The following is a 19,619-nucleotide window of genomic DNA, read 5'->3' as shown; positions in this document are numbered from 1 at the left end:
TAAAGAGACAGCGGAACGTGGCCGTGGCACCTCTGGGACTGAGTAGGAGAACAAAACAGGTCCAAATAAAACCCATAGAGGATGTTTATGAGATTGAGGAGGAGGAGGAGAAGGGAGGGATGTCAGCCTGAGGAGGAAGCGCTTGCACTCTGCCATCGCAGAACCACTTCTGACGAGATGCTGGTTGTCCTATCTCTACAGCTGGTGACACAGCCCGTCAACACATGTGTGTATGAGTGTGTGTGTGTGTGTGTGACAGCGGGAGTGAGTGACTTGAGTGCGAACTGCCTGCTAAAGTATGGGTTGTGTTTTTTCCTGTGTGAGAATGCATGTGCAGCTCGAGCTTGTGCCGTGTGCTGCGTGGCTCAGATGTGTGTGGGTGGGCTGAGTGGGTGCGCTGGGAGACTGAAGATGCTCTATCCTGCTTCTCATGAAGCCAACAAGACTGCCTTGGCAGATGAGAAGAAATGAAGGTGTACTTTTGAGCTTTAAACTACCTTTTTTGCATCGTGGAGTACCTGACAAGTACTTACATTACTTTCTGGACAACACGCTTGGTGATGCATTAGTATTTATGGTGTTCAATAATATTATTTTAACTGCGGTGTCTAAGTAGAGTACCTTTGTTTAACAAGAAGAGCTAAATGCAAGTTTATGTTGTGGATTATTCATGAGATTTCTTGTTTAAGAGAACCACACGGGAGGCGGAACATTGTTTCATCTTTAAGAAAACACGTTTCCTCCAATTAGAAGCTCTGCTTTTGTTACAAAGGTGCGTGAGCTGCTTCAAGTTCTGTATCACTGTGCAAAACTATTCATGTTTTATCCTTTTTTCTTTTCTTTTTTTCCAAGGACAAAGATGAAGGTGACATGTGCTTGAAACACATTCTTGAATTAAGTTTAAGACAAACATTTCGCTGTATGTTTAGAGTGGATTTATTAGTGACTCTACACCAAAGTTCAGGGACTATCCAGTTACTTTTAAAGCACAGAGGCTCCGAAAACTCTTACAGCTGTTTTCACATACAGGTAAAACCCACCAATACAAATTAAAACAGAGCTTACTTGAACTAATATGTTTTAAAGCTGTACCAAAATGCATTTGGATAAAACTGTGATTACTGCATGCTCACTGTTCTGGAAGATCAGATTTTATAGAAAATGCTTGGAATTGTGAAAAGTCTTATGCGATCAAAGAGATAGGTATAAACAAACAGAACATACGTAGCTACTTCTCTTTTGGTGATTTGTATGTTTTAATTGTTTTTATAAGCAAGTCAGATAATTGTCAAGATACAAGCACGTCAAAACAACAAACAACATAAGCCACTAACTGCTAAAAGTGATGCATAACAAGGTGTGCACACGGAATATATGCGCGGATCCATTCAAAAGAAGCCCTGTTTAGCATTTAGAGGACATTCATTTTCACATTCACAGACCATCATCTAAAAACTAGCACAGTACCAGAAGTTTCACAAGTACATGCAGCGAGTTGCAAATTCTGGGTCAAAGAAATCCGTACTGATGAGGCTGCTGAAGAAGCAGAGAGGGAGTGTTAAAGTTCACAAAATTCACATAACACACCCTCAAAACTGTTCATTTTCTACAGCTAATATGTGATTTTTTTAAAAAAAGAAAAAAAGAAAAAAAATGACTTCAGGTTGGGGGGGGGGGGTTAAAAGGTGTGCCTGACAGCCAGTTCAACCAGCTTAAGCCAAACTTCTCCCACTACCTTCACTTTCCTCCTCCTCCTCCTCCTCCTTTCCATCCAGGTCAGGACAGGGGCGTCACTGTTCCGGCACAGATGTGTCGTCTCTCTCTACTGCCCCCGATCTTCCTGTCTCTAAAAAAAGACACAGGCGAGGCAAAGTTAACAAATGAAGAACCTAGAAAGAACAGTTTCCGCATTCATTCATGTGGTCAAGGGTAAAGGATCTAACGCGAAAAGGCAAACTTTATTACTGACCGAAGAAAACTGCAGACTGAGGTGTTATTCAAGGATTATTTATATAAAAGCACATCTTTCTGCACATATTTTTAATACTAACACTTTGTGAATGCAGTTAGTCTGTGCTTAGTTTTAAAGTACTGAGAGTTTTCTTCACGGCTAATATGACTGATGAACACGTATCTTGTGAAAAGGGGGTCTCCTCCAGTGGGAGGAGCTCAAGATGCTCGGCTCCACGCAGACAGCTCCATTAATTATGCTCGACCCTTTTAGGCATACCATACCTAACGCACCTGGAGCTATAAATACATCTCCTACCTAAAGATACAAGGCAGCCGGAAACTAGGTTACGGCGAAACATTGTGGTAACCACATCCTTTCCACAAAAAAAGTGGCCTTATGGGGTAAGAGCTAGATTTTAGGTGGCACTAATCTGAAGATTCATTTTCTTTCATAGCCTTTCGAATTGATGCTTCTGGTGGTTCTCGCTTATACGTGTCCAAGTGAAACTTCTTAAGTTATATTTTATACATGCAGAAACTTTAGTTTGTACAATTGTTTTGCATCTCAAGTCATGTATGAAATAAAAGGGAAGCAAATGAGCTTCAGCAGCAATAATGTAACTTGACATTTCCTAAGTGAATGGAACTCAGATGTCTTTTTTTTTTCCTCTCTTAGTTTAAAAGCACATCTAAAAGTGGATTCACCCAAGCCCTTAAGCAGAAAAAAGACTGAATAACAGATTCAATCATCTGTTGCTGAAGACCCCATGGGGTAATTAAATGAGTCACTCAGTTCGGTCTTGCATTAATCACACTTGGGTTAAGCCATAAGGGGCTTTAATAGATGTACTGAATTATTTATGGATTTAAAGTGGATTGTTTTCCTAATGTGTACAACAGTTAATCAATTTGTATTTCTGCATTATGCTCACATGTTTGGCTCAAAGCTAAGACTGCGTCTCCTGAAAGCATTAGACCGTACCTAATCACTGTTTCATAGAAATGGAAATGGCTTTGACTACATTACTTTCGAGATTCTTCCTGCTGCCAGATCAGTAACTTTTCCACCACTTACCTTAAGTCACTTAGCGTAGTTAAAGCTTGCACTGGAAGCCTAACTTACCATATGTACATTCACTATCCGTAATGCCCATTTTAGCAGCATTATGGGACTTTATTCTTACCCCTTGGCTCTACAACACTGACCTGAGACCCCCTGGCTGCTGTTGAGCACATCCCCCGTGCTGCTCACCTCCTCCCCTTCAGTTTTGTCCTCTGGCTTCATCTTCTTGCGGGTCATGTGGCCGCGGAAGCCCGCCTGGATCTTGGCAGCAGCCCTGTTGGCCTCAGGGTCATCCAGGGGAATGTCCATGATGTCCTCTTCCTCCTGGGGCCGGCTGCACTCCTCCTGTTAAAAAGGAGGACAACCAAGTAGTAGTTTCACACAGCGGGGGAACAGATTTCATGAACGTGACAATGTTTCTCTTTACGAAACACCAGTGGGAGTATTTCATCGTTAACAGATTGTGAGAGCACATTTTGTAAAGTTAACTGTATAGCCTTAACAGTTCCATTTTCCTAATTTATTTTTAACAGTAAGTAACTTGTGCTTTCTGAGTTCCACACCATCGTCGCAGGACTTTAGTGGAGTTCTCGAAAGGTCAACACCCCATCCTCTTTTTGTTGCAGAAACACTGCCGCTTCCAGTTTGTTGACTTGTTTTTATTTGCTTGTTTTTATTATGGGAAATTATTAAATGATCTAGATTCTAAATCCTTGATATAAACAAAAAAATAAGAACAGTCGGCTTAGCAGAGACAAAGCCAGCGTAAAAATTTAAAATATATGTGGTGGAGTATTTTTTCAACAGTTTTAATATCATAGTCATACAGCTCACAGTTTCAAAACAATCTCACTTTTAAAGTCATCTTTACAGAAAAAGTTCTTGCTCCTCAACTTTTGCCGAAAAAGGATGATCCAGCAAAAATGTCGCTGAGGTCTACACCAACCACTCACTCGGATATTAAGAGTACCGAAACCATTGTCCTGAAGGAAATGTGGAGTGGGCGGAAAAGAAATTCAGGCTTGTGACAAACTGTCAGTGGAATAGTGCCAAGGATATTGACGAGTTATGTAAACACCTATTTAAATCAAGTTGAGATAACAGATAAAAGGTATAACTCAACGCTTTTGCTTGTGGACGCAGACTGACATTTCATACAAAGGCAGCCCACAGGATGATCCCACCGCCATCCCACTATCTCGGTGAAGCAGAGCATCATGTCTCCAGTGAAACCCCTCCAGTGTAGGAGTGTGACCACCCACCTGTTCGGCCAGCTTTCATTAGCCTCTCTGTCTGACTGCTCACTGAGCAGCCAGCATCCAGCTCTGTTCACAGGAGCAAAGATACACAGTTGCACTGGATTGTTCTGCCAACACACATTCTGCCTCATGGGTCCTAACCTGATGAAGATCCATTTTAAACAATCCAACATAAATCTTCTACAGTGTCATCCGCTTTAATTTTATAACAATCGGCTTCTTTTTGCCCATTTGGTTAGAAGATTTCACCCTTTAAGAAACAAAAATGATCAATACGTAACATATATTTGATGTAGAAAACAAACTAACAAAAAACAAATACAAGTGAAGTAACCAGTTTGGCAGCACTAGTGACAAAGTCCATTATCCAAATATCAGGATCTCCATCTACTGAACAAACTAAGATGTAGTTAAACATGAAAATGATTTTTTTTTGCTAAAGTTAATTAGAAGCATCTACTTACATTGTGACAGTCCATTTTTCACTCTCCGAGATGACTTTAGTCTTCAGCTGAGTTGACTTAGGATGACTTTTGTGGCTAAATTCTGGCGTGGGCCAGGTATAGCGCTCTTTAACTGTGTCTCCGATGTGATACAGATGCCTCACTGGCTCTCGCTAACAGTGGCTGTATCTTCAGTAACAGCCGCTCACGCACAGAGCGAGAGGGAGAGGAAGAGAGAAAGAGAGGAAAAGAGAGACCTCCTACCAACATAACAGCATGTGTTTCATCCTTTCCGTCTCATTAAGGTTGCTGACCCACTCTGTTCACTTTACTCACAACAAATTAAGAACAAAGTACAACCTAAAGACCAGAAAACCAACAACAGAAAAAAACCCAACAACAACAACAGACAAAAAAAAAAAATAAGCACAATGTGAACAGGAAAACATGTGACCACCACATACAACTAGCGTCACAACATTTCACAAGCTTCTCTGTCACAGGAGCAACCTCCAAATATAAAATCAAATGACCAACTTAGAAATAGGATGCAAAGTCCAGATGGCCACAAATAAATAAGTAAATAACATTAATTGCTGACTTTCAAATTCCACTAATAGTGTGAATGCAAAAACTGTGTAAGCATCTTGGGCTATTTTACACTGGGAGGTGTTATAAATTTATTAGAGGCAGAGTGAGCTAACAGCCCTCTCCATCCCTCTGATCCCAGCTGGTATGGCCGCCCACACTCCTCTGCCAGCCTCACAGACAAGTCAGAGAGAGGGAGAAACAGAAAACATCCATTTATCCGTGTTATATCTTTAACAGTAACACGCTCCTGCCAGTGTGCTAAATATTTAAACAACATGATAAGTTAGGCACATGACTAATTGCTGGTCAGCCTTATCAATCAGACGGTTTACATGTAGAAATTAGAAGCATTGTGAATTGGATTGCAATGAATCAATGTACATTTATCTGATTATTAGTATAAATATCAAATTGTTTGTCTTAGATGATTAAATTATTGGCATATAATCATCGGTACTTGTATAAGCAAAGAGTTTAAGGCATGAAAGGAAAATGTATACATGGAGAAACTAAATTATAGATAGGTGCTCGAAGACAACTTTTCATCAACAAACAAAAAAGCTTAAATATTGTAGAGTTTTGTGGTTTCAGCAAAGAGATGTTTTACTTTTTAATCAGAGTTAGAAACTGCTTTAAAAGGTGGATTCACTGATACAGAGGGTGCCTAGCAACAATCAGCATCACCATCTCCTGTTAATTCCATGACGACACTGAGAGCGAGCAGGATGGCGAGGAGTTACCATAGTAACATGCTCAGTACCTCTTCCTACACTCCCTCCCTGCGCGTTTGGAGCCTTGTCGGTCCAGACAACTCAGACGGGGCTACCTGTGACAGCAGTAAATGTTAGAGGCCTAATCACAAGATGAATTGTTTTGTCGGTCTTTTACGATGACAGATGACGGTCGGGCTTCAGTCTGCGGAGGCTGCGCTGGTTCCTGAGGGGAGACTTGATCTGCCTCAGACAGTTTTTATGAGCATACATCACAGCAACAGCCTCAATAAAGAGCCCCTCAAACCCCGAGAAGGAAACTTTTGAACATGCCAGCTAGGATGACTTGCAGAGGCATTTAAAATACCAGATGAAGGGAGCTGCAATAAAGTTAGTTACGTTAACAAAACTATTTTATCATGGCACAAGAAATGTTTGAAATGCAATATTACAGGTATAGTGTTGAAAGGGGCATCCAAATTACCTTATCAACCTTGTTTACAGATGCTATAGTGCTCTCCTCAGGCTCATCTGGCCTGTCCTCCTCTTCAAGGTCAGCAGCTGTCTGGTCTGCACTTCCTGAGAGGCTGAAGGTCTCCTCTTTCTCCATTTCTTGACTCTTTTGTCGTACTTCAGAGTCTGTCATTTTCCTCACGTGTTCCTCTTCTTCCTCGGTTGTGATCTCTTTTTCTTCTGAGATATTGTCTGGTTGTGACTTCTCAACAGTTCTGGGGCTCTGCTTGTTTTCCAGAGGTAGACCTTTGTCAAAGCTTTCTGCCTCTGCCTCTTTTTCCATGATTGATGTATTTGACTTGGTCGTGAGTGATGGATTTTCTTCCGTCCTGACATCAATACTTTCACGACTGCCCATCTCTCTATTACCCTCTTCTTCATCTCCATCACTTGCGTCTGTCATCTCATCTTGGTCAAAATCAGGGTATTGTGACTGTTGCTTTTTTTCAGGTTCCTGGTTTTGGGAAAACGTCCCCTCAAATATTTCCTCAGTGTCTTCATGATCTGTTTCATGCTCTTGAATTTCATCTTCTGCCTCTGTAGTGGGCTGATCTGATGAGCTGATTCCTTTAACACCCATTTCCTTTTCACCATCATCACTGTCATTTAGATTAGAGTTATTTGTGTGCTCATTTTCTTTCGATATATCAAATGTTGCCTGAATTTCCTCCTCATCTGAATGAACTTCCTTTTTGTCTTTTTCTGTTTCAAATTTAAGTTGATCTCCTGTATTGGATATATTTTGATCTGCTGAACTTGCAGTAAGCTCCACGGACTCTTCTTTTTGTAGCATTTCTAATTTGTTATTCTGTAAGATCTCCACTGAAGCGTCTTCCATAAGATTTTTCTCCTCAACCTTAATCCCCTGAGCCTCTGGAACATCTTCAAAGCTAATCTCAACCAAAGCATTTTCTTTTGGTATATTGTTGTCTTCTAATTCACTCTCAATAAGTGCTAACCCTTCATTAGTTTCCTCATAAGAAGCTTCAGCCTCTGTTTGTTCCTCCTCGTTGTTGTTTTGTGCCTGATCCTGTTCTTCTTGTTGGCTGCCTTGAGTAAATTCATATTCAGACTGTAACAAATCAGCATTTTCTTCTATCTGGGGCGTTAAGCCTTTGTCCCCTTCAACAACGTATGTATTTTCTTGAACAGTGCTTTCTTCTGTTGTTTTCTGTGTTACTTCGAGCTCCGTGGCACCAACATCCACATCAGCTAGTCCAGGTAAGGAAACGGACTCCACCACTTCATCAATTTCAGTATTTTCTTCTCTATCTGAGTCTACAATCTCCTTATCTACAGTTTCACTTTCTGGTTGATCACCTCCTTCGTCATCAGGCAGGCCCAAGTCATGAGAGGTCACATTTGAAATTTCTCTGGCTGACAACAAAATGGTGGGATCGGAGTCAAACTGAGGTATATTTTGTTCTGGACCACAGTTGTCATCCATTTCAATATCTGCCCTCTCAACTTCATCAAGTGTAGTTTTTGTTGGGTCTTCTTCCTTGTCTGTACCGTGTTCTTCATCTGACTGCTTATCTGCAACAGATTTATCGTCTGAAAGTCTTTCTTCACCTGAAATGGAGAGTTTCTCTGTCATGTGTATTTCCTCTTCATCTGTGCCCTCAGTTGAATCAAGTTTTTCAGAGACATGAGGTTGTGTAATGGAAAGAGATGAAACTTCTGCTGCTGACTGATTTGATTCATCTTCAGTTTGGGACTCATATGATTTTTCTCTAAAAGTACAAAACAGCACACGAAAATTAACATAAGTTATGTTCAGTAGAATGAGGAGACATTTTCTGTAATACCATTGATTAAAGTGGTGCTTTGTTCAAAACACCCAAATATTATTAGATTTCATTAGGACTCAACTGGAACCTGAGACTTCTTCTGCAGCTGGCGGTGTTAGGAAGATTAGTTCTGCCTTTTCTTCTCACCCTCGACACTGCAAATCTGACAAAACTGAGCTGATATTCAGTGCTGTGGCTAGATCTCCTTATCACATGACATTTTTCTCATTTTCTCTATTTTTCTGCTGGTTAAAGTGTGAGAGTTAGCTGTAGTATACAGTGCTGATTCAAAATACACATTTCTTTCTATTAAAAAAATCCCATCTGTTCATAATTGCTTAAACGGGCTTTAGCATACAAAAACTACATTGAAATATTGCTAATAACCCTAATAAAATAGAGCACAATGGAAACACAAACAACCTTATCTACTTTTGTACTACTTTTTATCACCCACTGACATGAAAGACAAGCATCATGAAATTGCCTGTGTCTGATTTTTGTCTGTCTGTTAGACAGACATTGGACGTACATCTACAACTGATTGTTTTTAGAGTCAACTCAAGATGGCCACCACAGCTAATTGGCCTTAGCAAGGACAAAAATGGTTTATAACTCGGTCAACTTTGCAGGTATTGTGGTACAATTTAGTGTGGTAGTAGCTGAGAGTCATCCCCAAAGCGTACTCTGAATGTTAACAGGCTGAACAAGATCTTAAACTCTGGCATGTAAGGCGATGGGCGATATGCATTCCTTCAAGGAGTGCAATTTTCACTGCTAGTTTTAACATTTGTAACACTTATGACTAAAATATGTCATTAGCAATTAGTTTTAAAATCAAGAAGAACCATCAATAAAACAAGTACAGTCAAATCACACACAGAACCCAACAGGTGCAATAAATAGACTAAAAACGAGTTAAAACAAGGAAACTCTGCAACATAAAAAAATCTGATGGACCTCAAACTGAACTTGAATTGAAAGCCAATGAAAAAGAGCGAGTTTTCAGGTGCGACTTGATGTTTCATGACCAACAGTGGGGTTTTGAACCCAACTTTGGGAATCTGTGATTCAGACAATACAAGCACATCTAACCATCTAATTTAGATACAATCAAAATAAAATTAACTCAATGTTTCAGATGAAGCCAAACAAGTAAAATAAAATACACCAACTGACTCCTGGTTTGTTTTTTTATTATTAAACATACGAACAATACTGTAATTTAATGTAATCTGAGCTGGCTGCTATCCTTTCCCTCTTCTGTTGATCCTTTTGGCTGCATAATAAAATGGGACTCACTTGGAAATGGTCATCTCTGGTGCTGTTTCCTTATCAGGACTAGTCTGGGGAGAAATAACACAAATCTTTTTTCAGTGGGCAAAATTAGAGCAGTGAATGAAATATAATAGAAGCCTATAGGTTATATAAGTACCCTTATATTCTGAAAGGCATAGCTGTTGTGAAATCTATCTTCCAGCTTGGCAGCCCACTCTGCAGGGTCCAGACCACTCTCTGCAAGGAAACGAAAGGGACACGATTATCTCACTGCAGTGAACGCTATTTGTTTTATTTTATTGTTTCAGTTACCTTCTCTTTGTTTGAGAAGCGCGTCGAAATATCGCGCAGCATATGCAGGGATGTCCTCGGGCTGGTCTCGTAGGACCTCTCGGGCCAGACCTTCTAAGATGGTACCGAATCCCCGAGGGACCCGCAGGTGAGCGTTTGAAAAGGGCACTGACATTTTGTGGGAACGTATCTCCAATCCCAACGTGTGGCTGGGGGAATGGAAAGTCTACGTTTTTCCACAATAAATTACACAACCTTTAAATGTGTAATCTCTGAAATGAATTAGAGTCAAGCTAACATCGAAAACTTTCTGAGCCTTCGTTGTGTTTGGAGTGGAATGTGGCTCTCACACCTCCTAAACTGCTTAAATATTTACTCCGTGAGACGCAGAAAATACCAAAACAAAAGTTAGTAGCAACACTTGTTACCTGAACGTTTTTCCAATCGACTTTTAGCCACTTTTGACTGTTTACCGATAGCTAGCAGGTTACCTCGTTGATGTGTGTTTCCTAGCAACGGTTCTCAATACGGGCACCCAGAAGGGTCAAATGCCATAAAACTCACAAGAAAAATAGCTTGATTAAATTGAAATGTTTATTACATACAGAGCACAAAGAAAGATCACAGGATATACACATTTAGACATAAAAAATCCTTGTTATGGTTTTATTTTAGCTTGAAAAACACTTTATAAAACTTTCTTCCTCCTTTTCGTCCTTGAGCTGGAGTCAGGCGTATGTGATGACTGCATATTCAGAGTTGGTGCTCATCTTGCGGCTGACCTCTCTGGGCTGGAGGACATGCAATCTGTCAGCTGAACGTGAGGCCTGAAGGTAAGATCTTGAGTCATCTCCTCGCCACTGAGCAGGAAACAGAAAAACTCATGCCACATGCTCAGAAAAAAAAGAAGCAGCTCAGGATCATTAAGTGGAGCAGTCTTTATCCTAATGATTCTGTGTAGCAGGCTTCTGGTACTAAAACGTGTATTTAAATATTACTGGACACATTAAGAACAAATGACTACTTTGTTTTTTACATATAAGCTGTAAGTCATTACTGTGCCGTCTACCAAACAATGTGAATTTACTAGAAAAATAGCAATGAGTGCTGAGTGACTTTGCTGCAACTTGCTGAAGAAGCTGAAAGTGAGCTGTTAAAGCTAAAAGAAGCAGAACTGTAGCGAAAAGCTAAAAGGAGTAGCTAAAAGTAGTAAAATAGTACATAGAAACTAAAATCAGCAAAAGGCAAACTCAAAGTAGCAGAATGGTAGCTGAAAATTAAAAGTAGCATAAAAAGAAGCAGATTTCAAAGGTAACAATGTTTTTGAATTGGGGAATTATCTTCCTCATCCCTGATTGAATGGGCGGTTGCATTGACGCACATAGTCAAAGTAACTATATATCATCAAACTATCCATATTAAAGAATAACATGTAAGTCTTGGAGTTGACTCATGCTGCCATACAAACAAAATTCTTTTTTTAAAATAAAGGTTTGGTCAAATAATTTATCAGTTTTACAACAGCAAAATTCTTACAGAGCGGAACTGACCTTCCTATAGACCCATTAAAAGTACTATAAAATAAAAATACAACAAGAGTGACCTTTCTTCCTAAATGTGGTTGTAGGTTCATAGTGAACAATATAATTGCTGTTGAATCCAATTTATCTGCTGTAAATATTGTCATCATGACACTGGTAGACTAGTACATCTGCAATGGCAAAACAGGGAACACTGCTTTTTATGTTTGTTTTTTTTTTTAATTTAATGAGCACAAACTATGTAAACCTAGTCAATAAATCAGTGTGCACAAACAAATTTGGCCTGTATGACATCACAACAATGTGTGCATTTTTGTTTCAGCTTTAGTCATGTTCTAGTTTTGTCATTTTAAGAGCAAAGAAATAAAAATATCAGAGAAGATGATGCACTAAGTTATTTGTCGAGTTTGTCTTGTCAACTTTCTTACCTCTCCAGTTCCTAAGTAGCCGACCTGAGTGAGCTCGGGTGTGCTGACCCCTCGAACAGTGATCATGATGTCAGCATAAGGAACCTCAGTTTCGCTCTCATTATCTGGAACCAAGTAACAACACATTTTATGAGTAATTGTCAGCAATTTTATTGTTAACTATGATTCTTTGCTGCTCATACATCTGAGAGACCGTCTTACCAGGTTGAGGAATCCGCAAACTCACTTTTTCATTTTGTGCTGACAGCGTTCCTGGTGAATTTGACAAGTGAGAATGGAAGAGCTGCATTTGGAAGCTAACATTTTTATATTTTGCATCTTATATTTCAAACCATTTACCTTTTATTGGCAGAAGGGCAGCGTTATTTGGTTGTGGGGAGCTAAAATTGTTAAAAAAAAAAGAAAAATTATCATCAAAAAAGGTTAGCAAAACATAACTTTTAAATTTAATTAAATTTAGCTGAATAGATCTGAGTTTTAATTGTACTCACGATGACCTGGATGCAACTGGATCTCCTAGAATGAATGACATTTTTAAAGACATTTTATATAAATACACTTGTATCCATTTTTTTCAGGAATTTATTTTAAACCCCAAATGGGGTTTCATAGTATAACGTATTTTAATCACCTTTACCATTCCAGTACTGCCTGTTCCTGTTCACACACAGGTAAACAGCCAAAGCTGCAAGAACCAGGGCCACCGTAACAGTAACTGCAGCCAAAACCTTAATCCCAGTAAATTCTCCTGTTAACCCACAAGATGTCCATTAAAATAAGTGGATAGGATGGCAATCTTTTATGTTTTAGTTCTGTGAATGTAAATAAATAATCTCACCTCCACTTGAATCCCCTGGTTTATCAACAAGAGAGGCTAAAAAAATGAAGAGGAGATCATAATAAAATGAATAAAATTAAGATTTCAGTACATTATAAATAGAAATAATCAAAGTTACAACAATAAAATAACAGGAAAACAAGCACATCTAAAAATCAATTTTTTTTTACCATTTTTAGGTCCAATCTTTGGAGTTACTGTCCAATTTGGGACATTTTTGTGAGCTGTAAAACAAAGCCAAATTTTACGTCAAGCTTCCCAAACGAACTCCTTGAGACTCCAAATGAATACTACATCGTTTTTGAATATTCAAATATTTAATACCTTGAACCTGAAGGAAAACAATCCGCACTGGGTTTTTTGGAAGATTAGGGTCATCTGTGGCTTCGGTGTAGCAGGTGTAGTTCTTCTTTACATCTTCAGCGGACACATGTGACAGATTGAGGGACACGGTGCAAACACTGCCATTGCTAATTGTTCCGAGGCAACCAGGGGTATTTGGCGTTTTGCTCCAACAGCCACGAATAAACCCAGAGGAACAGCTGTAGTTGCAGCGCAAAGTGTGACTGCTGCCCAGTTCTACGTGCAAGTGTTCAACGAGGGTCTTTGCATTAGCGGAAATGACAAAATCTGCAAAGAGAGAACAACAAATTTAACTTTAAGAAACAAATATTATAATATTACCTCATATAGCATACGTTTTCTGTATGGGTGCCTATTTGACCTTGTGCAGCCCAAAAGAAGAGTATGGTGAAAAAGACTGAGATCCTCATCGTTGGTCCCTGGCTTTCTGAGTTTCTTACACCTTCAGAGCATGCAGTGAAATGTCTTGTTCTCTTGCAGTCTGAAGCTGTTTGCAGCTGCAAAAAAGGCACTGACGTACCCACATAAATGTTCCTCCACCTGGGTTTGGGTACAGGAAGTGGTATTCGAAAGGATTCAGAGCTATGCAAAAAATAATTCACAACTTTCCATGTATATTGCAACTGACTTCCTGCAGAGTAACATTTCTGTTGCAAATGAAAAGAGCAAATGCGTATTGGTACACGATGATGTGATACTAACTGATTTAGCGTAGGTAAAGACAAGTTTTATTCATGCATTATTACTGAGTATGTGCATCCATTTTAACACCCAGTAAGATAAAAGGCAACATTAGATAGAAATGCAGTTTGCTTAGTAGGTCTGTAAATTCAGCACTGCAATTTAATTTACTACTCTCTCTGCTCTGACAAAGAAAGTGTTTTTTTTTTTTCCTTTTTTTTTTGTGAATTAATTTATTCATTTCAAAGTCCTCTTCTTCCACGTATTTTAATTTTTGTTACTGCTTGCTACCAAATGCAAAAGGGCTACAATTTTTTTGCCCATGTCTGTGTGTTTGGTTGTATGTAGCATTGGCAAAAAAAATATTATGAACAAATGAACAGATTTATTGAAAGTCTCAGAAAGTAATCACTGGATGCACATCTACAACTCATTAACTTTTGGAGTCAACCCAGTTCAAGATGGCTGCAACAGCCTACTGACCTTACCCAACGCAGAAATAGCTACAACTCAATCAAATTTACAGACACCGAGCTAATATTTGATGTAGTAGTGGCTGAGAGTCATTCTCAACATATACCCTGCGCCCTAACACAACTAGCAAGTTCACACAATATCGCATAACATCAATTACAATTGCTATCTCCACCCCTTCTTATTAAAAGAAGATATTAGTTTAAAACGCTGGCATGAAAGGCAATGGGCGATATGCATTCCCTCAAAGAAAACCAGGCCTTTAATTAAATTACATTATTTTCAATCATCTTTAGAAATATATCAGATTTTAAACATCATTCCAGTAGTTAAATTAAATTACCAGCTTAGAGTAAATGACCTTATTTTGGCACTATAAATAATTTCAGGGATCTGCTAACAGAAACAGCATCTATGCAAGCTTTAGCACTTGCTCATGCATTATGAAAGTCGCAGATATGGTTACAGAACCTAATTGCACATCACTGTCAGCTTGAGTCGCCTCCAGGGAATCACATTTCATGGTTGTTTCACTTTCAGGCAAAGAGCCTCTCACTTTCTTGACTCTGAACAGTTATCCATGTAGATTTACAGCAAACAGTCCGCTTTTAAAATGCACAAAAACGGCAACTTACTCATGTACTCGGTTAGAGCGCCACTGGTAATGTACTTTTGGAGAACAATGCTCTGCCTTTCAGCTTCATGGACTTTTCCAGTGCTGACGCAATCTGGAGATGCCTCAGGTAAGACCAAGAACATTAGAACTTTTATTAGTTTTTTTAAAAGCGCAATTATCTTAATAATGATAAACCTCTATATTCTCTAAATTTGGAAGAATCCTCTGAAGGGAGTGCAGACCTTTTTCTCAGTGAAGAGTCAGACTTGGATCAGTGTCCAAAAGGAAAATACTTCAAAGAGAAGCTTTGTTTGGATTGTCCCTCTGGTCATTTGTAGGTTATCACTTTTTTTTTTTACTATATAGACAGAAATTCAATAAAGAATATACATGAATTAAGCTTCTAGTCTTTATTAAGCTTCTATGTACATAGAGTCATGTTAAATAAACTATACTTGTAAGACTTTAAATTGTCAATAACATGTTTCATTTATATAGTTGCCCTGGCAACGCATCTACTCCAACAAGATGTCCTGCAGGAACATTCAACCTCTACACAAAGAAAAGCAGTATCAGTGACTGTAAGGTAAAACGCACCTGTGAATAAAAGAACCCTTCAGTCATACGTTTAAATGTCTGTTTAACTGAAATGCACACATTAAAATACTAAGATCAAAAGCAAGTCTTTTCCAGGATTTGTTACAGAATAGTGCAACAAACAACAATTAATCTGCTCAGCAATTTTATTGTGATTGCATCCACTCATAACTTACTGCTTTGTGTTTCAGCCTTGTTTTCCAGGTCTGATCAGCTCAGAGGACAGAGTGGACTGTAGGCTATGTCCTTCTGGCTTTTCATGTGATCCGACCAAGGGGACAGTGTATTTATGCCCCGCAGGACAGCATTCTCCTGAAGGGGTCCTACAGTGCCAGACCTGCCCATTTGATTCTGTTTGCATATCTGGATTCCCTTATAAGGTCAGGATTATTAATACAAGGACGATAATTGGCTAATCACTAGAAAAGCCTTTTACAATGTGCCAAAATAGAATCTGAGCCAAATGCATTTATTCTGTCTGTTTTATCAATATGTGTCTATAGTGTGGACCTGGAAAGGAGCCCAATGCGGATCACACTGAATGTGATGACTGCTCCCCAGGTTTTTTCTCCACTGCTTGTATTGTTCAGTGCTTTCAGTGCCCAGCAGGTAGTGCAGCTAACAGAAAACACCTCTGCTCCTGTGCAATGTTTCAGATCGGTTAAATGTCACATAGAACTGTTCCACAATGTTTAAAAACTGTGTCTTCCACCGGTAATAGGAAGTTACTGTCCGGATAGTGGGATGTCTCAGCCGCTGCCCTGTCCTCCGGGCTCGTCCTCCACACCTGGACGAACTTACTGCCATAGTTGTAACGACACATCCTTGCCTTGCGGGGTAGCTGTGGCACCCCGGTGGAGCCAGACAGTCCAAAGATCGGCTCAACCCATCACCTGTCGACCAGGGACATACCAACATCTGAAGGAAGACTCAGCTTGTATTGTCTGTCCAAAAGGTCAGTGTTCATTACTGGATTTTAGTTGAATTTTCTTTCCTGAAGGAAACCAAATATGTGTTTGGACTCATTTGTTATCACGCCAGGTCATTATTGTGTGGGAGGCGTTGCTTTCCCTTGTCCTGCAGGGACTTATGGCTCTAAAGAAGGTCTGCAAAGACTGAAAGACTGCACAATTTGTCCTGCAGGTAACAGCAATCTATATGTTTAAATCTACAAACTATTAATTTATGGTTTTTCAAAAAAAAAACAAAAAAAAAAAACAAGAAAACCCCAAAACACCCAAGATGTATTTTATAGTGGCTTTGTAAGCAATGTCTTTACCACACATTTACTGTCTTTTACAAAATCCTCCTCTGATCCATAAATATTTTCTCAAGGGTTTTACTGTCTGGAAGGCAGCTCTGAGAGACCTACCTCCCAGTTCATGTGCCCACAAGGCTATTACTGTGAGGAGGGCACCGCCATTCCTCACGGGTCACCTTGTCCTGTTGGTACAGCGGGGGAACAACTGGGTCAGACAAGTAGGGCGGCCTGTAAGAGATGCAGAGAGGGACGCTTTTGTCCTGCAGGTAAGTCTTTGCATTTATACACTCACTTCACTGGAGCAACAGAAATGGAAACACTGATAAATATGTCCCAGAAAGTAACTGAATTCACACTTTAAGTAAATATATGAAAAAAAGATCAGTTTGTTAAAGCATCGCTTGTTTTGTTCACCAGCACAAATTATGAACACATGTTGGATGAGTCAGCGTCTCTTAACTTATGATTCTCTCTTTTTATGTGTTGTCTCAATCAGGCACATCCAGTCCTGGCCTCCCCTGTGCTCGAGGAAGGTTTTGTCCAGCTGGCACCTTGGAGGAAGTGACATGTCCTCCAGGCACCTTCACCCCTCATCAAGGGGCAATAAGTGGGTTTAGATGCTTTACTTCTGTTTATACAGTAATAAACTACAACCCCAATTTTGAAAAAGTTTGGACATTATGTGAAATGTAAATCAAAACAAAACATAATGATTTACAAATTTCATAAACCCATTTTTTCCCACAATTGAACATAGTAAACATATCAAATGTTGAAACTAAGAAATTGTATAATGCAAAAATAAATAAGGTATTTTTGAATTTTATAGCAGCCACACATAGAGACACTTTACAGCTGTAAAGCATACCCTCTTTTAACAACAGTCTGTAAACATTTAGGAACTGAGGAGACCAGTTATTGGAGTTTTTGGAGGAGAATCCTTTCCCATTCTTGTCTGATGTTGGATTCTAGCTGTTCAACAGTCCTGGATTGCTGGATTTTTTTTTTGCTGTATGGGAGCACATGTTTTTCTAAAACTGTATATACTTTTTTGCATTGATTGTGCCTTGCTGGATCTGTAAGATGTCTATGCTAGAGGCACTACTGCACCCCCATACCATCAGAGAGGCAGGCCTTTGAACCATGTTCTCATAACAGAGGGGATTGTCCCTTTCCTCTTTAGTATGAAAGACATGGCGTGCATGATTTTTAAATAAAAATTTCCAATTTTGATTCGTCTGACCACAGAACAGTTTTTTATTTTGCCTCAGTCCATTTTAAATGAGCTTTTGGCCCACAGAAAACAGCAGGGTTTCTGGCTAGTGTAAGGCTTCTTCTTTGCATGATAGAGCTTTAACCAGCATTTGTTAATGGCACAGCACACTGTTTTTACAGACGATGATTTATGGAAGTGTTCCTGAACAGAATCAGAGCTGTTTTTAAAGCAGTGCAGCCTGAGGGCCCAAAGATCACAGACATAGGCATCCAATTTCAGCCTTGCCCTTTGTGCTCATAGATTTCTCCAGATTCTTGAAAACTTTTGATGATATTATGAACTGTAGATGATGGGATATTCAAAGTCTTTCCAATTTTCCAATGAGGGACATTATTCTGAAATTGTTCTGCGATTTTTAGATGCATTTCTCCCAGACTGGTAAACCTCTGCCCATCTTTACTTCTGAGAAACTCCTTTATACCCACTCCTCTTACTGACCTGGTGCCATAAAACCTTTTTTTTAGAAAACTATACCACTTTTAGTTTCAGAATTTGATATGTTTACTGTTTTCCATTGTAAATAAAGTATGGGTCTATGAGATTAGCAAATCATTGCATTCTGTTTTTACTTACAACTGTGATTTTTATTGAAGATACATGATATAGTCACATTTAACCACTTTAAAGATGCTCTAAGCAACAGAAGAACTTTCTACTGTCGAGTACAGCAATAAACTATTTCCATTGTTTTACAGTTTTACTAAAATCAGATGCTCAAAACTATCCATGCAGTCATTGCAATTAAATCCTCATTTTCTATTTCTACACTTTTGCTAAAGCTCATTCAGACTAATTTGGTGCTATTGCAAACTATCGTAACAAAAGGTCAGCGATTACATAAAATCCAGGAGTTCATAACTGTATGAAGCAAAACATACAGGTGAGAAAATACAGCAGATGGATACCCAAGAGAGCAAATAGAAAAAAATGTAATAAAAAAAATGAGTCAGTCGATAAGAGCTAGAAAAGTGAGTCTAATATAGACAAGATGATGGATGAGAAAAATCTTACAGAAATTGCTTAAAGCTTCATTAGGATATAACAAATAACACAACCCTGTATCCCTTCAAAGCATGATTAATTTTCCCTCCAGGTGTGAAGGATTGTCTTAAGTGCCCAGCTGGTTTTAACTGTCCAGAGGGGACACGAGATCCGATGCCATGTCCACCAGGCTCTTTTAACCCTTTGGAGGGTCAGGACGAGTTGGCTGATTGCAGAGAGTGCTACGCTGGAAAGGCCTGCACACAGATTGGTCTGAGAGCCCCTGATGTGGACTGCATGCAAGGGTAAATAACCATCTCATCTCTCAAGCATGACTCTGCACACTTCAATTTCCCTCACTTTATATTTGATATTGAAGATCACTGAAGCATTTTGAATACTAAAGAATTTGTTTTGCATCTAAACCTGTCTTGAAGTTGTTACCTTATTTCTGTGATCAATTTTGTTTGAATCCACCTAGGTTTGTGTGTCCTCCTGGATCCTCAAAACCCAATGCACCAGCCAACGCCTGCCCACCGGGGACCCTCAGCAATCGCACCAACCTTACTGACCGCTCGCAGTGTCAGCAGTGTCCTGCACGATTCGCCTGTCTAAGGGGTGAGATTTTATCCATCTGTTCTTGTGGCATACACTATGTGGATATCAGAGAAG

General features: G+C 39.4%; 2 protein-coding genes across 6 annotated transcripts; both read right to left on the bottom strand.

Annotated features, from left to right (window-relative positions):
* Positions 1–918: 918 nt before the first annotated feature.
* On the bottom strand, positions 919–10,432 carry spa17 (sperm autoantigenic protein 17). 3 transcript variants are annotated; one of them, XM_037981921.1, is made up of 7 exons: positions 10,320–10,428; positions 9,913–10,100; positions 9,758–9,837; positions 9,625–9,668; positions 6,504–8,265; positions 3,160–3,361; positions 919–1,846 (listed from the first exon to the last, which is right to left on the bottom strand). In XM_037981921.1, the coding sequence occupies exons 2-7, from the start codon at positions 10,064–10,066 to the stop codon at positions 1,791–1,793; spliced, it is 2,298 nt and encodes a 765-aa protein (XP_037837849.1). In that variant the 5' UTR covers positions 10,067–10,100; positions 10,320–10,428; the 3' UTR covers positions 919–1,790. The 3 variants fall into 3 exon arrangements, with proteins under 3 accessions (XP_037837849.1, XP_037837853.1, XP_037837859.1); XM_037981925.1 differs by having other exon boundaries at positions 3,206–3,361; positions 10,320–10,426; XM_037981931.1 differs by lacking the exons at positions 919–1,846; positions 3,160–3,361 and adding an exon at positions 4,768–6,399 and having other exon boundaries at positions 10,320–10,432.
* A 35-nt stretch (positions 10,433–10,467) lies between these two features.
* On the bottom strand, positions 10,468–13,545 carry LOC108243513. Of its 3 annotated transcripts, none has more exons than XM_017428979.3 (10): positions 13,423–13,545; positions 13,023–13,328; positions 12,869–12,922; positions 12,699–12,734; positions 12,492–12,608; positions 12,352–12,376; positions 12,200–12,240; positions 12,062–12,112; positions 11,861–11,964; positions 10,468–10,751 (listed from the first exon to the last, which is right to left on the bottom strand). In XM_017428979.3, the coding sequence occupies exons 1-10, from the start codon at positions 13,469–13,471 to the stop codon at positions 10,620–10,622; spliced, it is 915 nt and encodes a 304-aa protein (XP_017284468.1). In that variant the 5' UTR covers positions 13,472–13,545; the 3' UTR covers positions 10,468–10,619. The 3 variants fall into 3 exon arrangements, with proteins under 3 accessions (XP_017284468.1, XP_037837866.1, XP_017284470.1); XM_037981938.1 differs by having other exon boundaries at positions 10,468–10,718; XM_017428981.3 differs by having other exon boundaries at positions 12,498–12,608.
* Positions 13,546–19,619: the final 6,074 nt, after the last annotated feature.

The sequence above is a fragment of the Kryptolebias marmoratus genome, linkage group LG2 (assembly GCF_001649575.2).
Source record: "Kryptolebias marmoratus isolate JLee-2015 linkage group LG2, ASM164957v2, whole genome shotgun sequence".
NCBI lineage: Eukaryota > Metazoa > Chordata > Actinopteri > Cyprinodontiformes > Rivulidae > Kryptolebias > Kryptolebias marmoratus.
Note: the sequence above shows the minus strand (reverse complement) of the source record. Positions and strands in the feature narration are given on the sequence as shown.